This window comes from Lacerta agilis, chromosome 8 (genome assembly GCF_009819535.1).
Source record: "Lacerta agilis isolate rLacAgi1 chromosome 8, rLacAgi1.pri, whole genome shotgun sequence".
In the NCBI taxonomy this organism is placed as follows: domain Eukaryota; kingdom Metazoa; phylum Chordata; class Lepidosauria; order Squamata; family Lacertidae; genus Lacerta; species Lacerta agilis.
The window spans coordinates 70,910,191-70,933,824 of NC_046319.1; the positions used below are offsets into that span (position 1 = coordinate 70,910,191).

Below are 23,634 nucleotides of genomic sequence, written 5' to 3' on the forward strand. Positions count from 1 at the left end.
ATCTCTAGATAGGGACTGCCCACTGCCCAAAACCTTGGAGAGCTGCTACCAGCCAGTGTAGACAGTACTGAGCTTAATGAGTAGCTGGCTTGACACACCATAAGACATCTTCCTATGTTTTGATAAGACACGAGTGAGGTGGGGTAGAGACATTGCTCTGGTTCTCTCCTCTGCTTTTAGCAAGTTTGACACCCGTTAAAAATCAGGGGGTGGAGCTTTTTGCAGGAGAGGGCTGAACTGAGCCTACAAAGCTCCCTTAAAATAAATGCTCTTTGCTCCAATGGCCAGAGCTGTCCCAATACATTTTGCTGTTGAGGTACAGAACAAGATTGTGCCCCCCCCCTTTCACACAAAGGAGTTGCCTAGAGTGGCAGTTGAATCTTACTTCAATACTGGCAAACAGCTAGGAGGCTGCCCCTGCTGCTCCTCAACATTTGCTGCCTGAGGCAGTCACCTTACTCTGCCTAATGTTCAGGTCGGCCTTACTGACAAGAGGTGGTTTCTCAGGATCACAGGTGGGCATTGTCTCCCACCCCTGAAGCCTCAGAGCCTTTGGCTGGAAGGTTGAACCCAGGGCTTTGCGCATGAAAAGCATGTGCTCTGCCACAAAGCTACAGGCCCCTTTCCCCCTTCCTTCACTTGCTGCATATCATGTTTCAGTGCCAGAGTAAACAGTGGGCAGCCTATGCTCCCCCAAAGGGGATATAGAGAAATGAACAAGAGCAGGAAGGGTAATTGACACATGCACACTATGAGGAAGAGGTTTCTTCGGAGGGCAGACAGCAGATCAGAACAAGGAGGTGACCTCCTTTGTTCACAGTGTCAACTAGACTTGAGAAATCCTCTTAAACCTGTCTCTCTGGCTCCTCTTTCAACATCTGCAGACTAGACCTTCTTGATTTCAGCATAATCTGATTTGGATTCTTCTGAATTGGCTTCCGGTAAACATTTCAGTTCACCAAAGTTGAGAGATGCGTAATGCAACTCTTCGGGGTCATTGGAGATTTCGTCGGGGAATTCGTCAAACTTCTCTTGATCTTCAGGAGCATCATTGCCTTCGACTGGGTTAGGGACCGTGAGGCTGTTACGCTGTTGGTGAAAAACAACAAGCAAACATTATGCAAAACCCGGGATTGAGCTACTTTAAAGCTTATCCATAAACTGGACTGCAAAATTTAAGAACAAACAGGTTCTCCCTCCCCCAAATCTTTAGCACGTTCTTCCTTCTTTGCCTTATTTCTAATCTTAAAAGACCCTTGAAGCTTTTTGCTTTTAAATTAGAAACAAACTAAACCCAAGTTTAATCTCTGTGAATGAATGAAGGGATGCATGGTTACCTGAGGCCATGGAGATGTGCACAAGCCCCATTCCCAGTGTCATCATGTCTGCCCTTGCTCAGTCCCTGACTTTCCTTATATTGCGCCAGGAACCTATAAACCTTTCCTTGAGCAACAGTGGAATGATCTGTGTCCAGAGCTGGGAACTTTTTTTTTTCACCCAAGGGACACATGCCTTGTGGAAAGCCCTTTGGGGGCTGCATCCCAGTGGCGGGAATGCAAAAAATGTGTGTAGCCAGACCTGCACCATACTCCAGCCAGACAAGCAAGGTGAGAATTCATAGTTCAAGAAAACATCCCAGCCACATAAACTCACTACAGGAGGGTGTAGAGCTGTGAGTGGCATGATCTGAGTCACTGGGGCCTGGGCAGAGTTCCAGGGGTGAAGGAAGGGGGTGCGGTGGGGGCGGGTCGCCCTGGGTGTCACCACTGGGGGTGACAAAATGCTGGATGGCACTCACCGCGGGGCTTGCAGCGCGCCCAAGCCACACGTCTCTCCTGGGAGTGACGCGGTGGCTTGGATGCCCTCAGGCTCCGCACTGTCCCAAATGGTCCACCTGCTGCCTCCCCCCCCCCCAGCTGTAGGGCGGCTGAGTCAGAGGAGGCAGGCAGACTCCTCGGAGGGCCCATGGAGCGTCCTGCCCCAGCTTGCCCCACCCCATGGGCGGCTGGCCCTGCCTCGGGGTGCAGGGCACACGCACCGCCCCAGGTGCCCAACTGGCTTGCTCTGCCACTGCAGAGTCCCAATGGGCAATCTGACAAAGCAGGGTCCCCCATTGTTCAAGGGATTCCTCTGCAAACATGACATGAAGCCTTGCAACATCAACCCCGCTGTGTGGGAATCCCTTGCAGATAACCGCAGCACCTGGAGACAGGCAGTAATTACCGCTGGGAGGAGTGCAGAGAGAATAAACGCTGTGGTGTATATGCAGTGGCAAACAACTGGGCACTTTCATCTGCCCCAGCTGCAGCAAAACATGTCTCTCCCCTATCGGTCTCTACAGTCACAGCAGGCGCTGTAACTCTCTCAACTGTTTGACTTCACCCTCAAAGGCTTACTCTTTCATCGTCTTCTGAGACAGATGGATGCCGACCAAAACTCCTTATGGAGGTCTTCTCCATGCAGCAAGGGGAAGGTCAGAGATTGAAAAGGGGGTGTGTATATGAAAAAGATGGCTTTGGGGAGGGGGGGAGGCTGGCATTTGTGCCCCCCCTGCCTTCCACCCTGCCTGAACACAACTTTGGACTGCATGCTATCAAAGTGCTGGTGTGGACTTTTAAAACGTGACCGCTGAGAGGCAGGTGCTACAGACCTTGACATCTGGGGAAAGCTCGCTGTGGACGTGAGTCAAGGGCTTTGCGTAAGATTCTGAGGCAGTCAAAGGTTTTCTGTCATTTGGGTACCTGCAGAGAGAAATTTCACCCCCTTTTCATTTAACTGACCTCACGCGACCTCCAGTTGGCTCATGCCACTCCTCAACCCATTTCCCTTTTTCTTTTTAATGTCCAGAACATGCACACAACAAGGTCAGGAGTGCTGAATCTTGGCATCGGCTTAAGCTGCAGTGGTGTAAGTTGGCGGAGGCTGGTCTCTTAGGGCAAATGGGGAACTTCCCCACCAATCCCAGTCAGCCCCCCACTTGCCTGCCTCCTTACTTACAAACCTGGCACCAGCCACCACTGGTGGAAGTCAAAACTTGCAATGCTTGGTGTGCACAGATGAGAAACTCCAATTTCTTCCCATGTTACAGGGGCTGTTCCAGACACTCACCAGCTGCATTCATACAGCAGCTCATTCTATTTCCCCAGCATTTCCCCAACCGTTAATTTTCGCATTAGATTCAAGCTTTCACACAATGTGTAAGCCACTCCTAGAATATAGCCGACTATAGCACAAGTTTAGAGCTCATTTCTCAGTTATTTGCAAAAACTTTTTTTTTTGCAAAAAAACATGAAAATAAGCTCTAGACTTTTGCTATATTCTGCTATATTTCTAGAAGTGATACACACAAGTGTAATGCAGAAATTAGCAGGGAAACACTGGAAGAGCAGAATAGACTGCCATGTGAATGCAGCCACCGTCTCCCCAAGGAAATGATCTCATGTCTCTTTTAAGTGCTGTACAAGCCCTAAACTCTGACAGCGTGCCTGCTATTCCTCATGTACCAAAGGAGATGGGGAACCCTAAAAAAAGAAGAAGAAGAAGGGGGGGAGTAAGAGTTATACAGGCCAGCAAAGGCCAGTGATGAAAACACAAATACCAATGAGATGGCTTAGCCCCAGATTGTGGGGAAGAGATAAGGCAATGCTGGAATCAAGGCTATGTACATCACAATCTGGTCCTATGCATGTTATTCAGTAGTGAACCCAGATTTCAAAGAAATCACAGAATCATAGAGGTGGAAAGTGTGTTCTGGATTGCAGCCAAAAAGAGACAGGCAGAAAATCCTGACATCATAAACAAAGAGCTGGAGGAGATGAGGAGAGAGGTTATGTATGCAGAAGCAAAATTTGGGAAGTTTTGATTTGGCTACAAAAGTAGTTGAGATTGTAAGTGACCAAGAAGATTAAAAGGCGGTTAGAAGAGAACAATGATGAATCAGACAACAGGGTGTCAGAGAGAGAATTGATCAAGTCAAGAGGCTTACCTGAAGTGGATGGAGAAAATTTAGCAGAAGACCTGGAAAAGATTATTTGCTAGTTTAGTGGGAAGCCTTGTGAATGAGCAACGCTGCTTTAAGCAGCTCTGAGAATTAACAGTGTATATTCTTATAGAAACATGAGGTGCCTTGGTTTGGTTTCAGAACCACAATTCCAAAGATGCTGCTATGCAAACAAAATGGAATAATCCCAAATGGCTAGTCAACTGGTGCAGACATACAAAGCATCCGCTTATCACTTTGACTGGGAATTACTTTGAGATAAGAGAGAAAGTGAGGGAAATTCTTAACAGATAAAGTAACCAAAGGAAACAAGTACAGTAGTACCTTGGTTCTCAAATGTAATCCATTTCGGGAGTCCGTTCAACTCCCAAAACGGTTCAAAAACCAAGGTGTGGTCCCGATTGGCTGCAGGAGCTTCCTGCACTCAACCGGAAGCCGTGGAAGCTGGGTCGGACGTTCGGCTTCTGAAAAAAATCGCAAACCAGAACATTCACTTCTGGGTTTGCAGTGTTCAGGAGCTGATTTGTTTGGGAGCCAAGCCATTCGACTACCAAGGTACCACTGTATATGGATAACATTTTAAGGTTCTGTTTGGATAGAAATGGGTTTTTTTGGGGGGGGCTGTTAATTGAAAACTTTGCAATGATTTCCTGGAATTGTTTGAAAGATTATTCATGGGTATGCTCTGTGTTCAGAGAAATAAGACAAACAAGGTACCACACCAAATGCCGCACCAGTAATCCTCCCACTGATACAAAAGAATCATTTGTACTGCATATTACTTTCTTCTACTTTCTTCTGTGGGGACAGATCTACTCTCTTACCCCAGGTGCGTTGCCTGAACGCAAACATGACAGAAGTCTCTTTTGACCCTAGGCCTAGGACATGCATCATCATAGTCCTTAGCCCTTTGGTCCAGGAGGGAGAAAAGGAGAGACAGCTTGGAGGCTTGCTTGCACCTCTGCACACCGCCGGAAGATCATAGAATCATAGAGTTGGAAGAGACCACAAGGGCCATCCAGTCCAACCCCCTGCCAAGCAGGAAACACCATCAAAGCATTCCTGACAGATGGCTGTCAAGCCTCCGCTTAAAGACCTTCAAAGAAGGAGACTCCACCACACTCGTTGGCAGCAGATGGAGGAGCAGGACTCTGTTATGCCTCCCCGTATCTCTCCATCCTTGAGTCCATGGTACAACTTAAAACCAGCTTCCTCGCCTTTACTCTCAGTGCTGTCTTTGTAGAACTCATCGGGACAAAAGTGGAACTAGTTGGCTCTACACACACTGGGCTCTGGCTCCGCCTTTTTGTTGGGCTCCCTGCCTGCCCCCTACTGGTTCCAATGGGCACCAGGCACCACCGATTAACTGCATTCTAATAAACACTAAATGGATTTAATTGGGGTGTGGAGATTTCAGGCTTCTGAGTTCGATTTGGGATTTGATTTATTATTATTATTATTATTATTATTATTATTATTATTATTATTATTAATTTTTGCTAGAACCACAATGTTTAATACTACAGGTGTTACTAGGACCACAATATACAGCAACTGGAGCCTTGTGCAAATAGTTGCTTCAACTGGGGCAATATAGAATTAACAAACAGGGTGCCTCTGAGCGCATGCAGAGCCCAATAACATGTCTTCAGCACTGGAACCAAGCTAACAGTCCTGCTACACAAGAATCCATTCCAGGTTTTCCTCTCAGGCTTTCTTCATCCTAGCAATTTTATTTAGAAGGCAGTCGCAACTTGATGGTGGCTAGGGCAGCCTTTTTATTGTTACAGTAATTAAAATAACTTGGAGTCTGAAAACCCTGGTGATTTACTGCAAAATCACCCAGAGATTTACTAGAAGATCCTGATTTTCTTTCTCCCTTCTTTTGGGTTGTTACATAACACGATAAGGGAGAATTTTTCTCTCTCTCAAAAGGTATGCAAGGAAAGTAAGACTATGTTAATAATTCAGGAAATGCATATTGATTTAGGCTGAAGGCACCAGAATTCATTACAAAATTAAAATCGAGGGAGACATTTTCATCTCCAGTTACTACTGTGTCAAACAATCTGCATTGGGGGAAAACAAGCCAACTTGGATTTTTGCAATGTAAAATATGTTGTAGTCTATCAATATATTGACAAGGAAGGGAGAATCTTGATGATGGAGGATTTGTTGCTGAGTGAAAATAATTCTTCTGTGGGCTCACGCACCAAATAACAAACAGGGGAGAAAGAGGGAGAGAGGGAGGTAGGTTTGGAAAACGAGGTCAATATTTTCTTAGACTTCATAGAAGGAGACACTTCGATAGGTCAAGAAATGAAGAGTGTTATGGGTCACTTATGTTGACAGATTGGGTCAGAGTAATGTTTAGAACACTTCATGCTTCTAAAGTGTTTAATAAAGGTGTACAATGTTTCATAAGCAAGCGATGCCTAGGAGACTCTAACTTTATAGACATTAGGCTTGCTGCTCCAATGTACATAAGGAAGCATTCTTAAAAATCAATAAAATACATTATTTTTTAAAAAATGAAGCATTCCTGCTTTGCAGGGGGTTGGACTAGATGACACTTGGGATCCCTTCCAACTCTAAAATTCCATGATTCTGAAAATTGGAGGATGCATCTAGTTGAGCAGATGCAAAAGGTCCCTGGTTCAGTCTCTAGCTTAGCCTTGTTCAACTTGGTGCCCTCCAGAAGCTGGTGCCCATCAGAAGCTGCTTTCAACCAAGTGAGAACCATTGGTCAGTCTAGCTCAGTATCATCTACACTGACTGGCAGCAGCTATTTAGGGTTCCAGGCAGGGAGTTTTTGCCAGCCCGACCTGGAGATGCCAGAGATTGAACCTTCACTACTGAGCTGTCAATCCTCTCCAACAAGTCCCATCATTCTCCAGCCAGCTTGTTAAAGGGTCAGGGATGATGGGGGGCTGAAATTGAACAACATAAAAAGGGCATCAAGTTGAGGAAAGCTGCCCTAGGCCCTCCAGCTTTTTTTAAAAAAAATAAGGTCTTAAGCAAGAGCACTAGGAAAGGATCCTTCCTTTTGAGAGTCACTGCCAGTCAGAATACAGGTAAAAGGTAAAGGTAAAGGACCCCTGGATGGTTAAGTCCAGTCAAAGGTGACTATGGGGTTGCGGCGCTCATCTCGCTTTTCAGGCCAAGGGAGACAGCTTTTGTCCGCAGACAGCTTTCCGGGTCATTTTGCCCAGCATAACTAAACCACTTCTGACACAACGGGACATCGTGATGAGTGCCAGAGCGCACAGAAACGCTGTTTGCCTTCCCCCAGCAGCGGTACCTATTTATCTACTTGCACTGGTGTGTTCTTGAACTGCTAGGTTGGCAGGAGCTGGGACAGAGCTCACCCCAATGCAGGGACTAGAACCGCCAACCTTCCGATCGGCAAGCCCAAGAGTCTCAGTGGTTTAGACCACAGAACCACCCGCCCTTCTTGTCAGAATACAATACAAGGCTAAACAGGTCAGTGGCCAAGTTTGGACAATCAAATCCTGACTCAATAAGCCAAGAGATGCAATGAGTTGCATGCAGTTCCTTTGCCTCCACTTTGCTGCCCTCCCCCACAGAACATAAGAAGAGCTCTGCAGGATCAGGCCAGTAGCCCATCAGCCCAGCATCTTGTTCTCACAGTGGATGACCGAATGCCCATAGAAAGGCCACAAGCAGAACCCAGGCACAAGAGCACCATCCCACTCCTGTGGTTTGCAGAAACCGGAATTAAGAAATGTACAGTGGAAGTAGAACAGGTGAGGAGACTGTCAGCTAACCATGGTTCCCATGACTTCTGCAGCAGGAAACTATGGTTAATGGCTTTCAAACAACCAGGGTACGTAGCCATGGGTGAAAAGTTGACTTATGAAACCGATCTTGTTTCAGTTCCCCAGTTTGGACTTAACAGAAAGCTCTAGTTAATGCTAGCTTCTTGCATTCTCCCTCTACTTGTGCAGAACACAAAGAGATAAAGAAGAGCTCTGCTGGATCAGGCCGAAGACCCATCTAGTCCAGCATCCTGTTCTCACAATGGTCAACCTGATGCTTGTGGGGAAGCCTGCAAGCAAGACATGAGCACAACCACACTCTCCTCCCTTGTGATAGCCAGCAACTAGCATTCTGTCTCCAAGAGCAGAAGAGTTATAAGTCAGGATATGATTGCGTAAACCAGGTTGAGCAGTAAGGCAGATTTCATGCATCTGATTTCTTCCCCACATAAGAAATAGCTTTTGCCAGCTTCCCAATAGATGCCTCAGTATATAAACCGACTGCAACACATTTAACTTGATCAATTATAAATAAGAGCAACTTTGCTCAAGGAAATTAAATAATTTGTTACTGTCAGACAATGAGGTTGCGTACTGATGAACTAAGGGGATTTTTCAGACTTAATAATACTCCCAAGAAGAATAAACCAACTGTATGAGAAACTAATAAAGCTTATATGTGGAGGGATTCATAACAGTTTCTTCATACTTGAATTAAAGGAGAAAGAGGCAGAGGGAGGGAGGAATATATTAGCGAGACTGAGATGTTGCAAACGGCGGATAGACAAAAGAGGAAGAGGTCGGCTTCCGCAGGAAATACAAAGGATGCTTGTGCAACAAATCTTAAAGATGCATCGTTGATGGGCTAAAAAGTTGAAACGGGTCAATAAAAACAGTATAGGTAACATCTGGAATGTGCATTTTTGTACCATTTTAGGCTGCTTTGGTACTGTGCAACCCCTTGGTCTCCTGACCCCCAAGGGCCAATCTTCACCCTCCAGGACTTACGAACCCCGCTTAGGAAAAAAATTGAAGCAGGGGTGCACTTAATCTTGGGAGCACACCTGCTTGACATGGTGGAAGTCTGTAGAAACAGCACACCTAGAGCAGGCCTCTCTGCCTCATGTCTGCCTTTGCACCTCCAACCCCCTGCTGGCTGCTTTCCCCAAGGTGGTTTATTTTATTTGAGTCCCTAGGGGAGGCAGAGCAGCTGGCTGGAGTTGGCATTTGGGTTGGCTCAAATTCTCAGAAAGCCTCCTCAGGGCTTTCACTGAGGGCTGATCCACCCTTCCTCTTGCCCCGCTGCTTTCTCCTGGAGAAGACTGCTCCCAATCAGAGCAAACATCATTTGGGGTTTTCTCCAGATTGACATTTGCTACGATTGAGCACTAGAGAGCGGGTTTTCCCTCAGAAAGAAATGGGGCAAGGGGGAAACCGCTCTGACCCATGCTATCTAGGCATGGGACGAGCAGAAGTGTGCATGAGTCCAAAGTGTTACAATTAAGGCAACAAAGCTTGCAATAAATTGCCAGAACCAGTGAGGCACCATAGGCAGAAAGGTAATGAGGAGCTCATCCACACTTCCAGTTGCCTTGTGCCAAAAAATCATGGGTTTTCTAGGCATAGGTCCAGGAGGTTTCACCTTTGCCCTGACACCTTCCCCCAGAAAACATGTTCTTTAGCGCTAAATCAAAACCACTGGCATAGGAAGGGCAGGGCGTAGGGGGCGGGGTGCCCTGGGCAGCGGGATCCCGATAGGGTTCCATCTCGGCGTGCCCCGCCCCCAGAACGTGCGCCACGCCCCCAGAACGCGCGCCAGGCCTGCCACCGCCTGCTTCTTGCCCCCGGTGCCGGAGCATGAAGCTCCGCCACTGATCAGAACAAACAGCAATCTGCAGAAATCCTGATTGCCAATTGTTCCAATTCAGCGCTAAGCCACGGGTTTTCCCCAGGGGAAAGCAGCAGGGCAAACAGTGGTTTGGATGAGCCCCTAGCCTTCCTTCACTGATTCCTTCTTAAATAACAACTTGCAGATTGTGTTTTCTCCATCAGGCTTTACTTCCTTCCTCCTGCTTCTTCAATCAGTTAACATTTGTGTTAGATCTTCCTTTGGTTAGGGTTGCCATATTTCAAAAAGTGAAAATCTGGACACAGAAATTGTTGAACATTTTTGGCAAAGTTTTTTGGGGGGGAGGGGGGGCAAGTTGTTGAGCCATTATGCTCAGGAGTCAATTGCCACAGTCTTATCCTCCTGAACTTCTCTCACCCCCTTTTAAAACCATCTAAGCAAGGAGGAGGAGAAAGAGAGAGAAAGCCAACCAACTTTCTCCCCACCATGTCTAATTTTATTACCCCCCCCCATTCACAGGGAAGGGGTGTCTGTGGCCCTCCTGATGTTGCTCGCATGGCCAGTGGTCAGGGGTGGTAGGAAGTGGTGTCCAATATCTTATGGAAATCCCCGCATGGTCCCAACTACTGTGCTCCTCACTTGCTTCAGTGTAGTACAAACTCTTTGCATGAGGGGTTGGGAACCTCATATTTAAACCCAGCCAGATGAGCGGGGTATTATTATTATTATTATTATTATTATTATTATTATTATTATTATTATTATTATTATTATTTCATGATCCCTTATGGGCCACATACCAGTACAAAAAAGCACATTTATATATTACGTGTATTGCTTTTATTGACAAATATTTAAATCTGTCCAAATTCCTAACAAAGGCTAGCAAACCCAACTAATGAAAAGCCAATGAAATAATAACAAAACTGTAATATAGAATGTATTCCATGCACACTCCCTTATCCAGGGATGGGGAATAGAGCAGCCACTGGCTCTGGGACCAGATACCTGCCTAATCTGGGCTATTTAACATGCTTCTGGAGCACCTGGGCTGAGAGCTCACTCCCCTCTCCACCTGTGCATCCCATTGGCCAGGATCGCTGCACAAACCTGACAATTCCCGGGCTTCAAATCAGCGGACTGATTGCTGGACAACAGTCATTTGCCAGCAACAGCGGCACTTGTTAGGGCAACACCAAGTGGCTGTGTCACATTTGATCAGTCTCCTGGGGGGGGGGGAAGATGAGTGTCTGGAAAGCTCTGCAGAGTAGCCCAGCACAAACACGCAATTTTTTCCAAACCAAAAAGCACCACTGCCATCCACCTTCCATGAAAGTGCAAGGAGGTGATTGGCTTGGAGTCTGCTCAGCCACAACATTGGTGATGATGTTTCAACGTACTGCCGATGACAGCATTAGGCAATCTCTCCTGCAGAACATAGTGCCGAACCAAAAATTCACTCCAGGTGGAGCCTTCCACTCCATCAACGTCCAGTGCAAAAGAGACTCCGCTCTCCTCAAGTACTACAGAAACAGACAGATGCTAACCGTTACTTACCTTCTGGAAATCATGAAGAGGATGATAACGATCACCATGACGATAGCAAACATGATGAGGGCACCCATTAGGCCACTGATTATGTTCTTTTTCAGAGATTCTCCTGTTGGTTCAGAGGAGAACAGGTCTGGTGAAGCCACAGAGAACCAGCTTCTCCATTCCCCCCACCCCCACATCTCAACCCAACGTCTGAAGTGACTTCATTCTGTTTGTCCCAAAGAGCTAAGAGAACACAGGGCTATCAATAGGCAGAATGAGGCCAGTGCCTCAGGCAGAAAATGCCAAGGACATCAGAAGAGTATTGCTGGATCAGGACAATTGCCCGGTCAGGATCCTGTTCTCAGACTGGCCACCCAGATGCCTCTGGGAATCTGGGAAGGAGGACCTGAGCACAAGGGCACTCTCCCCTCCTGTGGCTTCCAGCAACTGGTATTCAGAAGCATTGCTGCAGCCATGGCAGGAAGGTGCTAAAATGCTAATGAGGGAGGAAGGCAGTGGTGGTAACCAGCAGCCAGAGGCGTAGCAAGGTCAGGCAGTGCCCGGTGCAAAAATTTACCCGGTGAGCTTTTTTTTAGGGACGGTACCCTAAAGTTGTTGACCTTGCTTTAGGGAGGGTTGGCTGTGAAACAGATATGCCCGCAGATCGCACAAATCCGACCGATGATCACATAACACTGTGTCAGCGCCACCTGCCGCCAGCGAAAACCCAACTGCCCACTGGCAATCGCAGGGGTCAGCAACCTTTTTCAGCCGTGGGCCGGTCCTCTGCCTGCCGGGGGTGCCAGTCTGATCGCGGGTGTATTTTCACGATCAGTGGGCAAATTTTGATGATAACGATCACGGCAATTGCAAAAATATGCCCGTCGGGGGTGCAAGCACCACCACAGCGATCCACCTGGGGGAATTTTGTCACACGCACCCGGGCATGACATCCGAGATGGACCGCACCCCCCCGCCCCCTTGTGATGCCCCTGCCAGCAGCGGCTGGTGCCCATCAAGGGGGAAGTCATGGAACCCAACAGTGGGGGTTGCCAGAACCAATGAGAGGCAGAGCCATTTGAATAGCTGAGAGCAGGTTGAGCTTGGTGGGGCAATGCCAGAGCTGCCCCATGAAACAGCCTCCACTGGCGAATGGAGTCCCCAAGCAATTCCCCTTTGTAGATGGCAGAGTCATGCAATCCCCTAAGGTTGCCGGTTGCCTTTGAAAACCATGGAGGGAGATGTCCTCTTGCTCGCTCTGAAGTAGTAGTAGTAGTAACAATAATAAAAATATATGATTTATACCCCGCCCGTCTGGCTGGGTTTCCCAGCCACTCTGGGTGGCTCTCAACAGAATATTAAAAACACAATAAAACGTCAAACATTAAAAACTTCCCTAAACAGGGAAAAGTTTCAACTGCATCTGTATGAGGAGTAAACCCTACACAGATACAGAGTGGAGTCCCTATTACCCTGAAGTTGTATTGCCTTGAAGATGCCCATGAAACAACAGACTGAACTGATACGCAAGTCACTGGATCCGTCTTCCCGACTATGGTAAGATGTATTATATTTTATTTAAATCACAGATTCCCCCTAAGTTTGCATATAGGCATAGAAATATACATATCTGAATTTTATGCAAATATGCCCTCTTTTGCAGAGATGCGCTTCTTCATTCTTACTTAATGCATCTGTGCCCACCCCAGCTTCGGGGCTCACGCCTCTTCCAGTGAAATCCTACACATGCCTACTCAGAAGCAGGTGCCATTGAGTTCATATGAAGGAAGGGGTTGTCATAGAATTGTAGAGTGGGAAGGGACCCCCAATGGTCATCTAGTCCAACCCCCTGCAAGGCAGGAAACCCAACTAAAGCATCAGATTGCAATCTTGGCCGCCGCTCCATTGCAACAGCTCTCCTAAACCTAAAGAGTCTTTCATGAAGGCAGCATTCACCACATGCATCTGCATCTTCCACTGATCCGTCTAGCATTAAATGAGCGGTAATTGCCAGCATTATCCCCCATTAAAATAGCACTTAAAATCATTGTGATGATTTTAAAAGATCGAAGGCATTATTTCTTCAATTAAAAAATAAATACATGGAAGTACTGGCGATAATCTCTCCCCCTCCCCCCCCCTCCCGGCTATAAGAAGAAAATAATAAACTTTTAATACTTCACTACTAAATTATTCTAATGGCAATCATTTATCTCTAAAATTAAAGTTATTAACGCAGATACACTTAATAAAAACCGCACTTGGGCTTGCCTGCAGGCCAGATGCCGAAAGCTCTTTAGGAGATTGGAGAGTGGATCGTAAAAGCCTCGTTTTGAAGCATGTGACAAGCTGGGGCTTCATTTCAGCCAGGGATCAGCCCCTAGGAGCTGCTTTCAAAGCCGCAGGATGTGAGTAAAGAAATTGGTGCATCTGAACATGTGCAGAGTGCATTTCCCAGGCCACTAAGACAGAGGTGGGGTCAAAGTAAGCTTCCAGGCTAGACACCACAGCTGCCAAGCAATCCCAAAGCCCGAGGCCTCTCTTTGTAGGAATTCATTGCCACTCAGAATTGAAATAAGGTACTATCACCCCATCTTTAGTGCACAGTTGGGACAATTGGATCATGTCTTCATACTCTGGCTGGCTTCTTTGGAAAAAAAACAACAACCAAAAGCTAACCTTAGTTCATTCAGTCTTACTCTGTCATCCTATGGAAGGACTGTAGGCTCAACGAGACCTACTGTTCTGGGACAGGGATTTGAGTACATAGTGGAAACGTAGATTTGCACAATTAAAACATGTTCAAGTGTTCTGGTGTCCTAAGGCAACAAACCCACTTTTTAAACAATGGGCTACTTTTTGCAGTTGGGAAATTGATAGTGAAATGCACCCAACAGAGTGGGGTGGATAAAGGTTTAACAGGAAGCTGTGCCAAGGCCCCACATGAAAATCAGGACTAAGGCTTGTTGTCTTATCAGTGCTCCATAAACAAATAAGAGCAAATGCTCAATAAAAACTGGGTGTAGTTTAACCACTGTGTTAACTTTCTGCAAGCAGATCAGGATGAATGCTACATAAACAGTTCATCTGCCGCCAAGAGCTGCCATACGACCGGGATTTCAAAGGCTTTCGGGGTGTCCTGGTTTTTACTTTTTGAAATGTGGTGACCCTAAGTGTGGCTGCTATCTAAAGCAGGGCTCTAGGTAACTCGATTGAACTGATCTGCACCCCAGAGACGTACCTGAACTAGCCACGAAGAACTTCAAGGGGATCTGTCCACCGGGGTTGGTTCCAAGGCAGATAATATGCTGCTCTCCAACCAAATCCCCTGTCAAGTAGAGAGTGCTGGTGGCTTCTTCTGTCTTATTCCAGGAAGTGACCGTCATGGTCTCATCGGAGTAGTTCCCCTCCAAGTTCTTCCCATTCACTTGCCACTGAATTCTAGATGCAGGGTAGGAGCAGATGGAACAGTTGCACTGGAATCCATTGTCATCTCTCCAGCATTGGGAATTATCCTGTTCACATGGCCTGGGGCTGTCTGCAAAAGGATGAAACAGAATGATCAGTGTCAGGATCTTGTGCCAGCCCTTATTCTAGTTTCCTCTTGTTCTAGGAAGGCCAAACTATTAGTTCCAACAACATCCCAATCTTCTTTTGGTTCTGTATACTATGTTGGCTATCCTCTCTACACTGTAGCAGTGGGTATGGCTCTTAGGGAAAACCTGGGGATTCACTTTATGAATGCAAAGCATGCACTCTAACAGTGAAGGTGGATTTGAGTTTGTTAGTGTCTCTGGTAACTTCTCTCTCTTACATCATGGATGTTGGCAAACTGGATTTTTGAAAGGCAGAAATAACATTAGAATTGGAGTTGTCAGAGATGCACAAGGGAAACTGCCTATTAATGCTCAGGAACTCTGAAAAGCCTTTTTTGTATTATGGATTTTTATATTATGGATGTATGTTCTGTATTATTTTATCAATACTATTGCTTAATACAAGCTTGACATGGCCTTTGACTCGAACAATAAACTTATGAACTTGAGCCATCCATTTCCTGAACCCATTTCGATATGGTTTCTGGCCCAGCTACATCACTCTGGCTGCATTTGTGGCCCTAACAGCTTTTTTCCACTCTGAAATCAAGAAAGGCAAATTCCTCCCACTAGGCCAGTGATTCCTGAAATGTCACTAGGAAAGCAAAATCAGATCTGTGAGCCCTGTGATTTTTCTGTGTGGTGGGAATAGAGAGCCTCTGGGCTAATCTACATTTACTGTTGTCCCTCTGCTTTCCCCTGGGGGAAAGAGCTCTTTACCATGCAATTGGAGCAATTTAGGTTTTCTCCAAATTGACGTTTGCTCCAATTTAGCATGAAAGAATGGGCTTTCCTTGAAAAGAAGAGGGCCAAGGGAAATCCACTCACATGCCCTTCAAGTGTTGCAATTTTCCCTCAACATCCCAGAATTACAGAAGCCATCCCAGCTTCTGATTTCATCCCAGAATGTACCATTCCCACCCCCTCTAGTGCCACCGCCAAGCTCTGGAAGGAGGGTGAGTTGGTGCTTGCAGTGGGCACTTGTAGCGGTGTTGTGCCTTCATGCGAGTCATCTGGCTCCTGCAAGAGCATGGCACCCAAAGATGCTCCTGCGCGAACCAGCTAACTTGTGTGGTAGCACAGCATCAAAAGACACACGTACTGATTTTCATAGGAGAGTATGCACTCAGACCTGTCCCTACAAAGCATGGGTCAAGCAGAAAACCACTCAGACCCATGTATTCTAGGCACGAGACAAGCAGGAGTGTGGACAAGCCCTACCTGTGTAACCAAGGCCCATATGAAATCTTCCTGACATGGAGTGGGGAAATTCAAAGGGTGATTCCATCGCCTGGGAAATGAACAGGAGCAAACCCCAATAGCACTTCCCAGGGAGGAAGGGGTTTCCCGGTGCATCCTGATGTCTTTTGCAGCAATATACCTAGCTAATTCCCCATATTTGCCACAACAATGCCCTGTTGTAGCAAGGAGTTCTAGAGTCATCCCCAACATTCCCAACAATATCCTCTACAGTGTCTGCATCTCCTTGAAAGGTTTTATCTCTCAGCAACACCCCACTGCAGGAACCCCAGTTTTGTCTTCCTTACATGCTACATAGAGCTGGAAGGTGGCATCAGTCTCGCCCTCTGTGTTTGATGCATGGCATTTGTATCCCCCTCTGTCCGCCAGCTGCACATTCGAAATCGTCAGGATATTGGTTTTGGGGGATTGCCAACCAGTGGTCTTTTCTGAGTTTGTCACCCAGGTTGCATTGGCTGAGGGGTTGCTCTTTATCCCGCAGAACAACATGATGGAGTCACCTTCCTGGACTCCAATACGGGAAGCATCTGTGAAGTTTCTCTGATCTGCAAGATTCCAAACAGGACAGTGGGATGCCACAGTGGTTATCAAGCTTCTGGTCTGGCCACCCTCCCATCCCAGTCAAAGAAAACAGTTCTTATCCAACCATCTCCAGATGCAACACAAAATAAAGAGATGGCAGCTTGCTTGTCAGAGGAGAACAATGTTTCAAATAATGGTTGGGCTGATAAATCTTCTAAATCCCCATTTTGCAGACAGGAAACAAAGGCTGGGTGTTTGCAGCGCCCAACGACAAAACAAAGGACCCATGGCAGAAGTGAGAGTCGAATTATTATTTTTTTAAATTCAGATCCCACTTTTCACCATCTAGGTCCCAAAGTGGTTAACAAAATAAAAAGCACACGATCTACACGATCTACAACATAAACTGAACATGAGGGGTTAAAACATCAGGAGATTGAAACATCACAGCAACATTCATGAAGCAAAGGCCTCCCAGAAGAAAAACCGTTAGAACCAGGCACCTGAAATATAGTAGAGATGGTGCCTATCTGGTTTCCACAGGGAGGGAGTTCGGTTGAGTTGGGCCCACTAAACTGAAGACACAATTCCTCAATAACATGAGTGGTGCTCGGGACTCTTTTTGGGGGCAACTCAGTTCCGACACCTCTCAGGTGGGCACCATTGCCATTCTAAGAGAATGTTCATGGTGAGTTCCGGCACCTCTTTTTCTAGAAAAATGGCACTGGTGATGCTTCTGATCCATGTGCGAGCAGTAATGCTGCTCCCCAAGGTGGTCTCAGTGATCGACTAGGGACATATGCCTGCCTTGGGGCAAAGCATCACTCTCTCTTGCTCCTCAAGTGTAATATCTTATTTACTGGGCAGTGTTCACTTTCAAGGCACGCAACCAAAGGTGGATCTAGGGGAGCGTGACCAGTGCAGTTGTACTGAGCACTGAGCTTCCAGGGGACCACAGTAGGTGATGCAGCTATGGCATCCAAGTAAAAGTGAGAGGCGGGGTGGGGGTTGTCAGATTTTGGCATCACACAGAACACCACTGAAATTTGAGGTGCCAAGGTCTGCCACTGGCAGAACCTTATTGTCAGGTTACAGGTGGGTAGCCGTGTTGGTCTGCCATAGTCAAAACAAAATCGAAAATTCTTTCTAGTAGCACCTTAGAGACCAACTGAGTTTGTTCCTGGTATGAGCTTTCGTGTGCATGCACACGAAAGCTCATACCAGGAACAAACTCAGTTGGTCTTATTGTCAGGGACTGGGCAGAGGATGAGGAGTGGTGGAGACCGCTTCCCCATCCTGACCCTTCCAGGGGGGAAGAAGAGGAAGACAGTATAGATTTACAACAGGGGTTTGAGGGCGGTCACAGCTCAGAGGCAGATGAGGAGAAAAGTTGGGAAATAATGGGAGAGGAGGAGGAGGCAGAGCTGGAGCAGCAGCTGGCTGACACGTTAATACTAGAAACCATTCCAGACCCACAATCTCCCAGAACCTGGCAAGCCTTGAAAGTAGGAGAGCAAAGAGCTCAAAGACGGAGGGCACATAGCAGCACCCATAGAGGAGGTGATGATGATGACGAATGAGAAAGTGGGAGAGAAAGGGGGTGCGGATTTATATGGGACAATGCCATTATCCATTATAGCCTCTCTCTGTAAAGTTTGAAATAAAAAAGGACTACAAAAACCTTTCCTTGTCTTTATACTTTCCTGGGCAACCAGCCAAGAGCTGCTGACAGCAGCCTGACACTTATCCATGGAAGGGTCCGTGCTTTAAAAACAAACAAAATCCACACACAAATAGTCACATACATTTAGTGCTGCTTGCTCCAAGGAACTGTGGCTACTGTGGTTTAGGCAGCCATTTTTATTTTCATGGTCTGTATAATGGTTAACAAATACATAAAATACTTACTTCCATCAGGACGTTCAAGCATCCCACTGAACCACAGCATCGGTGGGTCTGTAAAAGACAAGCACAAGCCCTGTGAGGGAGTGGCCCTGTCAAGTGGAGATTTAGCAAAGGCTGGGAGAGATTCTAATCCTAGGATATTGCATTCACGGGTATCTTTTGGGGGGGTCACATCCAACCTGCTTCATCTGCCCACCCAGTCAAGGTTTTGCCACTTTGTCCTCTGGTCATCATTGCTTTCATGCTTCTCAGCTGCTTCTAGCACAGAGATGGAGAACCTGATGCTTCCCAGATGTCACACTGCACTTCCCATCATTCCTAAGCATCTGCCATGCTGGCTGGGGCTGATGGGAGTTGTAGTCAACCTGGGTGGGCAGGTGGTTCCCCTCTCTGCAACAGATGACCAACACCAGTTAGAATCATAGAGTCTTAAAGTTGGAAGGGGACGCAAGGGTCATATGGTCCAACCGCCTGCAATGCAGGAATCTCAGCTAAAGCATCTGTGACAGATGGCCATCCATGGCCATTTTCCTGTCTGGTACTTTGCATGTGGATGGCATTGCTGGTTTAGAAGTGACCTTCTCCAGCATTATGTTCCTTCCAGTGGAAAGTTATGGTGAGCTTGCAATATAAAGTGGGGTACTTCTAATTCCCCCCCCAAAAAAAGTGTTATAGGCACTATAGAGGAGGCATAGAGATCCTTTGGCCTTCCAGACTTTTTATAGACTCCATCTCCCACCATTCCTCACCACTGATCATGCTGGTTGGGGCTACCACCAACATCTGGAGGGCTGCAGGTTGCTCATACCTGTGGCAAAGCCAGCTCTGATGGCAATGTTGTGTCTTCCTGCGTTTTTCAGCATCAGTAGTTTTCTATTGCAGAATGCTCTATGCCCGCCCTACTGAACTAAAGTTGCTCTACAGCACTTTTGCAGCCCATTGATCCGAAGGAGACCACACTGTTTCTAGGCAATAGCCAGTTGCTGCTCCACCAAGTAATGGACACAGGAGGAGCTAGCCTCAAATGACAAACTGAGATAAACGCTAACGCTTTGTGCTTCTCTAGCCTTGCCTCAGATTGTCTGCTTCATAGTTTTGCCTTGAATTAGCTCATGACTGTAATTAACTCATAGTTAAGCACACTGAGCTGTCTCAGGTGGCCTCACCCTTCCTGAAACATAACAAGAGGAAGAGGTCCTCCACAAAAGGGATGCCCAGGAGCAAAAGCCAGACAACGGATCTGTCCTCAGAGGCAAGAGATTGAGTGTCATGGTTCACAACTCTTCTAGGAAAAATTGAGCTAGAGTTTCATTAACAAGTCTTTCCCCCAAGTCATTTCAGTTCCAGCTCAGCTAGATTAGAAGTTTAGTGTTTAAAACAGCAGCAGCAGCAGCAGCAGCAACAACAACAACAACAATAACAACCAGAGTCACTCACAGTTGATGTCCAACTGGATCCTCTCCTCTGTTTGCACAGGACTGGTCCCTTGGTTGTAGCTGGCAATGCAGGTGAGATTCTGGCCATGGTCTGCAACTGAGGGTATGAAGGTACCATAAACCTTGATTTCATTTGTCAGCTCACTTGTGGTCCTAGATGTGTTGGCTACAGAAACGCCTCCCCAGGTGAGGGCCACCTGCGTAGAACAACTTCCTGGGGTTGTACAACTGATATTCACTGGATGTCCTGCCTGAAGCTTTCCCAGTATCTGTATTTCAGGTTTCTCTGGATTTATGGAGAAAGAAGAAGCATAAGTATCTAGCGACCTCAACCAGCCTTATATTTGTGATGGCCATTGGCATCACTTCAGAAAAAAAGAAAATGGGTTTCTGATAATTTTTTGTTGCTCTTTAGAGCCATGATCCTTTGCTGTATTAGTTCTGTTGGAGACTTGACATGCATCCTTATCTGCACAGCTCTGGACTTCTGAGCAACTTTATGGCAATTTGGGGTATTTTGAGCAGGAAAGGGGGCATGGAAATGGGGGCTGATAAGTGATGAGTGGGGAAAGGAGCTTTGCTAATTCCATGGGCAGAAAAATGGGCTGAGGGATGCCCCAACATGGAGAGTCATTTTTTTTCCCAGTGAGCATTTGAGCTCATCCACACTTGCGTCCCCCCCCCCCAACTTTCTCCCAGGAAAACCCACTATTCAGCACTGATTCAGAGCAAATGGCAAGCAGGTTGTCCCCAGATTGCCCTTTGTTCTGATTTAATGCAGAAGAGCACGTTTTCTAGGGGGAAGTGGTGGGGTCAAGGCAAAGCCATTCAGACCCCTCCTAGAAAATATGGAACAAGCAGAAAACCACTCAGATACATGCTTTCAAGGCATGGGAAAGACAGAAGTGGGTGTGAGCTCTTTGTTCCATTTCATTTTCATTTTTAATTCATATACTTTCTATATTACTATACGCAAGGCAGTTTACAAAGTAGACAGCAAAGATCACATACCTAATAATCTGATCCAATGGGGGAAAAGTCATAATAAGAACATAACTTTAAAACTAACAACTTTTATTAGGGTTGCCATATTTCAGGAAGTGAAACTTTGTCCAAGTTGTTGAGCTATTTTTAAGAAAATTCAACAAAATATACACTTCCGACATGGCTTGCCATACATCCAGATTTTCCTGTACGTTCCAGTGATTTCTGCCTGGGCACTGTTTCCAATGACCAAATCCCGGACGTATGGCAACCCTAACTTATATCAAATAAAGCAATATTCTATGATCCATTCGAATACAGTGGTACCTTGGAAGTCGAACGGAATCCATTCCGGTAGTCCGTTTGACTTCCAAAATGTTCGGAAGCCGCATCAGATGTTCAGGTTCCAAAGAACGTTTGCAAACCGGAACACTCACTTCCAGGTTTGCAGCATTTGGGAGCCAAAACGTTTGAGTCATAAGGCGTTCCAGAACCAAGGTACAACTGTATAACAGCAAACAATGCTCAAAATCTCAAGGGTTTTTTTCCAGTACTCTGGAAGAAATAAAGAAAATTCTTGCAAAACCAAGTGTTTCCCCAAGCTGTCTTAACGGATTAGATTAATTGGTTTGTTTTTTTAAAGTACAGGTAGATGTGTTGGGTCATACACAACCGATTTTAATCTCCTGGTGCTTCTCCCCCTGCGTAGGTAAAATCAATGCTTGCAAAGAGGAGCACCACGCTGGACCACACTGCAGGTACCAGGCACCTTCTTCACACCTGACAAGTGCCAGTTCGTCTGGCTGGGCTCCCCCTGCGTGAATGGGCAGGCACTACAGCACTGCCCTGCTTGGCTCCAAGGCAGGGTGGGGTCGCTCTGGCCGTGTTGGCGGTGAGGGCAGGAGTGCCGCGACAGGTTCCTTCACCCAAAGGCTCAGGGGCAGACAGACAGCAGAGAGCCGGGCATCCTTGCAGCCACTCACCTGCCACTCTCACAAATGTTTTATTTGGGTAGCTATATCTTATGTCTTTCTCTATTCTGAAATAGTATGCTCCTTCATCGGAGCTTTTGCGGGTATTGTTGATGGTGAGGGAACAGTCTCCTTGTTCCAAGTCCCCTGACAGAAGGAAGCGATTGCGAGCGAAGTATTCTATCTGTTTGTTCTCATCATTGGTGGCTACTGCACCACGGTAAGTGCTGCTGCCTCTTACGGTATACCAATATCCATGCAATTCAACACGATTGGTGTCAGCCGATGCTGGGTAAGTGAATTTGCAGGGGATGACGATGCAGAACCCCTCCTGTACTCTCACTTCAGGAGGGACCGTCAGGTTGTACCCTGGATGGCATTGAGCACCTGCGTGGAGGAGACAATAAGAAACTCAATCAGCCTATTCCAGAACACCCACTCCTCCCTGTCCCCCATTACTGGAAAAGATTGGATATTTCAGGGTGTAGACTATGGGCTCCTCCACATTTCCACTTGCCCTGCTCCTTTCCCACTCTTTAGTGCTAAATGGGAGCAAACCATCAATCCAGAGAAAACTCAAATTGCCATATGCTCCAATTGAGCGCTAAAGAGCAGTTTCTCCTGACAAGAAGATGGGAAGCATGGATGAGCCCTCTGTGTTGTCCCCATAGCTCTGCCCTTTCAGTCTTCTCTTTACCTTCCCAATGCAGGCAGGTTGAAAGCAGTCCGAGAATGAAGACTCCAAGGGGATAACTCATCTTGCGTCTCCTTCCAAAAGCTCTTTGTCACTCTGCTGGAAAGGAGCCCAAGAAACTGAAAGAATGAGCAGGAAAAGCGAGTTCAGAAAGAATGGGTCGGCTTTCGAATAATTTGGGAACTATGCAACTCTCAGCCTGGTTTAATGATTTTATTTCTACAGTACATAGAAAAAATATAAAGCACTTTGATGATGATGACGACGACAACGACGATGATGATCTCTAAGGAGTGTGGATAAAGTAATATAAAATAGTTATCAATATTACACAGATGCTGTGAGCAAAAAGTTAAAAAAGAAGATGTGTAACTTATAATTATGAGTCTGGATAGACTTGCTGCTGCTGCAACAACAACAAAAATCTAATACCAGAGGTTGCCAGCCCTAAGTAAGAGCTTTTGGACAGCGGAATAGACTTCCCCGGAGAGGTTGTAGACTCTCTATCCTTGGAGGTCTTTAAGCAGAAGTCAGATGGCCATCTGTCCTGAATGCTTTAGCTGAGATTCCTGCATTGCAGGGGTTGGACTAGATGACCCTCAGGGTCCCTTCCAACTCTAGGATTTTATAATTCTATCAGGCAAGGAGTGCCAAAGCCTAGGTGCTGCCAAACTGAAGTATTGACTCCTTTATTTGAAAGATTTAAATCGCCCATAAGTGTATTTGATACACCACACACAAATAACTTGTCTGGTTCGTATGTCAGAAGACAGTGAGGAGAGTACCGGTATATTTTTCAGGGCCCCTCCAGACATTCCCCCCCCCCACTGTGCATTTATGATTATTTGTGCTCATTGTGCTCTCTGGACAGTCAAACGTGATCCCGTTGTCGTATAATAATTTTTATTAGTTTTCAATTACAATAACCAAATAAAAGCCTCATTGTCAATACCAAATTATAATACAATTAATAATGCCAATTGTTCAGATACTGAATTATATTATTTTGTTGGCTCTCTTCTCCCCCCTCCCCTGCCCCCGGCTGAGAGAAAATGATTTTTGCAGCTGATGCTTGAGATGCAAAATAATAAAGCTTGGAAGG

At 46.4% G+C, this 23,634-nt stretch overlaps 1 protein-coding gene across 1 annotated transcript; it reads right to left on the reverse strand.

Moving 5' to 3' along the window:
* Positions 1 to 341: 341 nt before the first annotated feature.
* On the reverse strand, positions 342 to 22,648 carry LOC117052011 (sialic acid-binding Ig-like lectin 10). Its single transcript, XM_033158737.1, has 8 exons — positions 22,536 to 22,648; positions 21,851 to 22,225; positions 19,614 to 19,618; positions 16,308 to 16,629; positions 14,406 to 14,702; positions 11,186 to 11,288; positions 2,651 to 2,741; positions 342 to 1,089 (listed from the first exon to the last, which is right to left on the reverse strand). The coding sequence occupies exons 1-8, from the start codon at positions 22,594 to 22,596 to the stop codon at positions 886 to 888; spliced, it is 1,458 nt and encodes a 485-aa protein (XP_033014628.1). The 5' UTR covers positions 22,597 to 22,648; the 3' UTR covers positions 342 to 885.
* Positions 22,649 to 23,634: the final 986 nt, after the last annotated feature.

Coding starts and splice junctions, on each gene's coding strand:
- LOC117052011 (XM_033158737.1), bottom strand. CDS start 22,596: ATGAGTTATCCCCTTGGAGTCTTCATTCTCGGACTGCTTTCAACCTGC. Junction 11,289..14,405: donor GTTCTTCGTGGCTAGTTCAG/GTACGTCTCTGG, acceptor CTGAACCAACAG/GAGAATCTCTGAAAAAGAAC. Junction 1,090..2,650: donor AGCTTTCCCCAGATGTCAAG/GTCTGTAGCACC, acceptor TTTCACCAACAG/CGTAACAGCCTCACGGTCCC.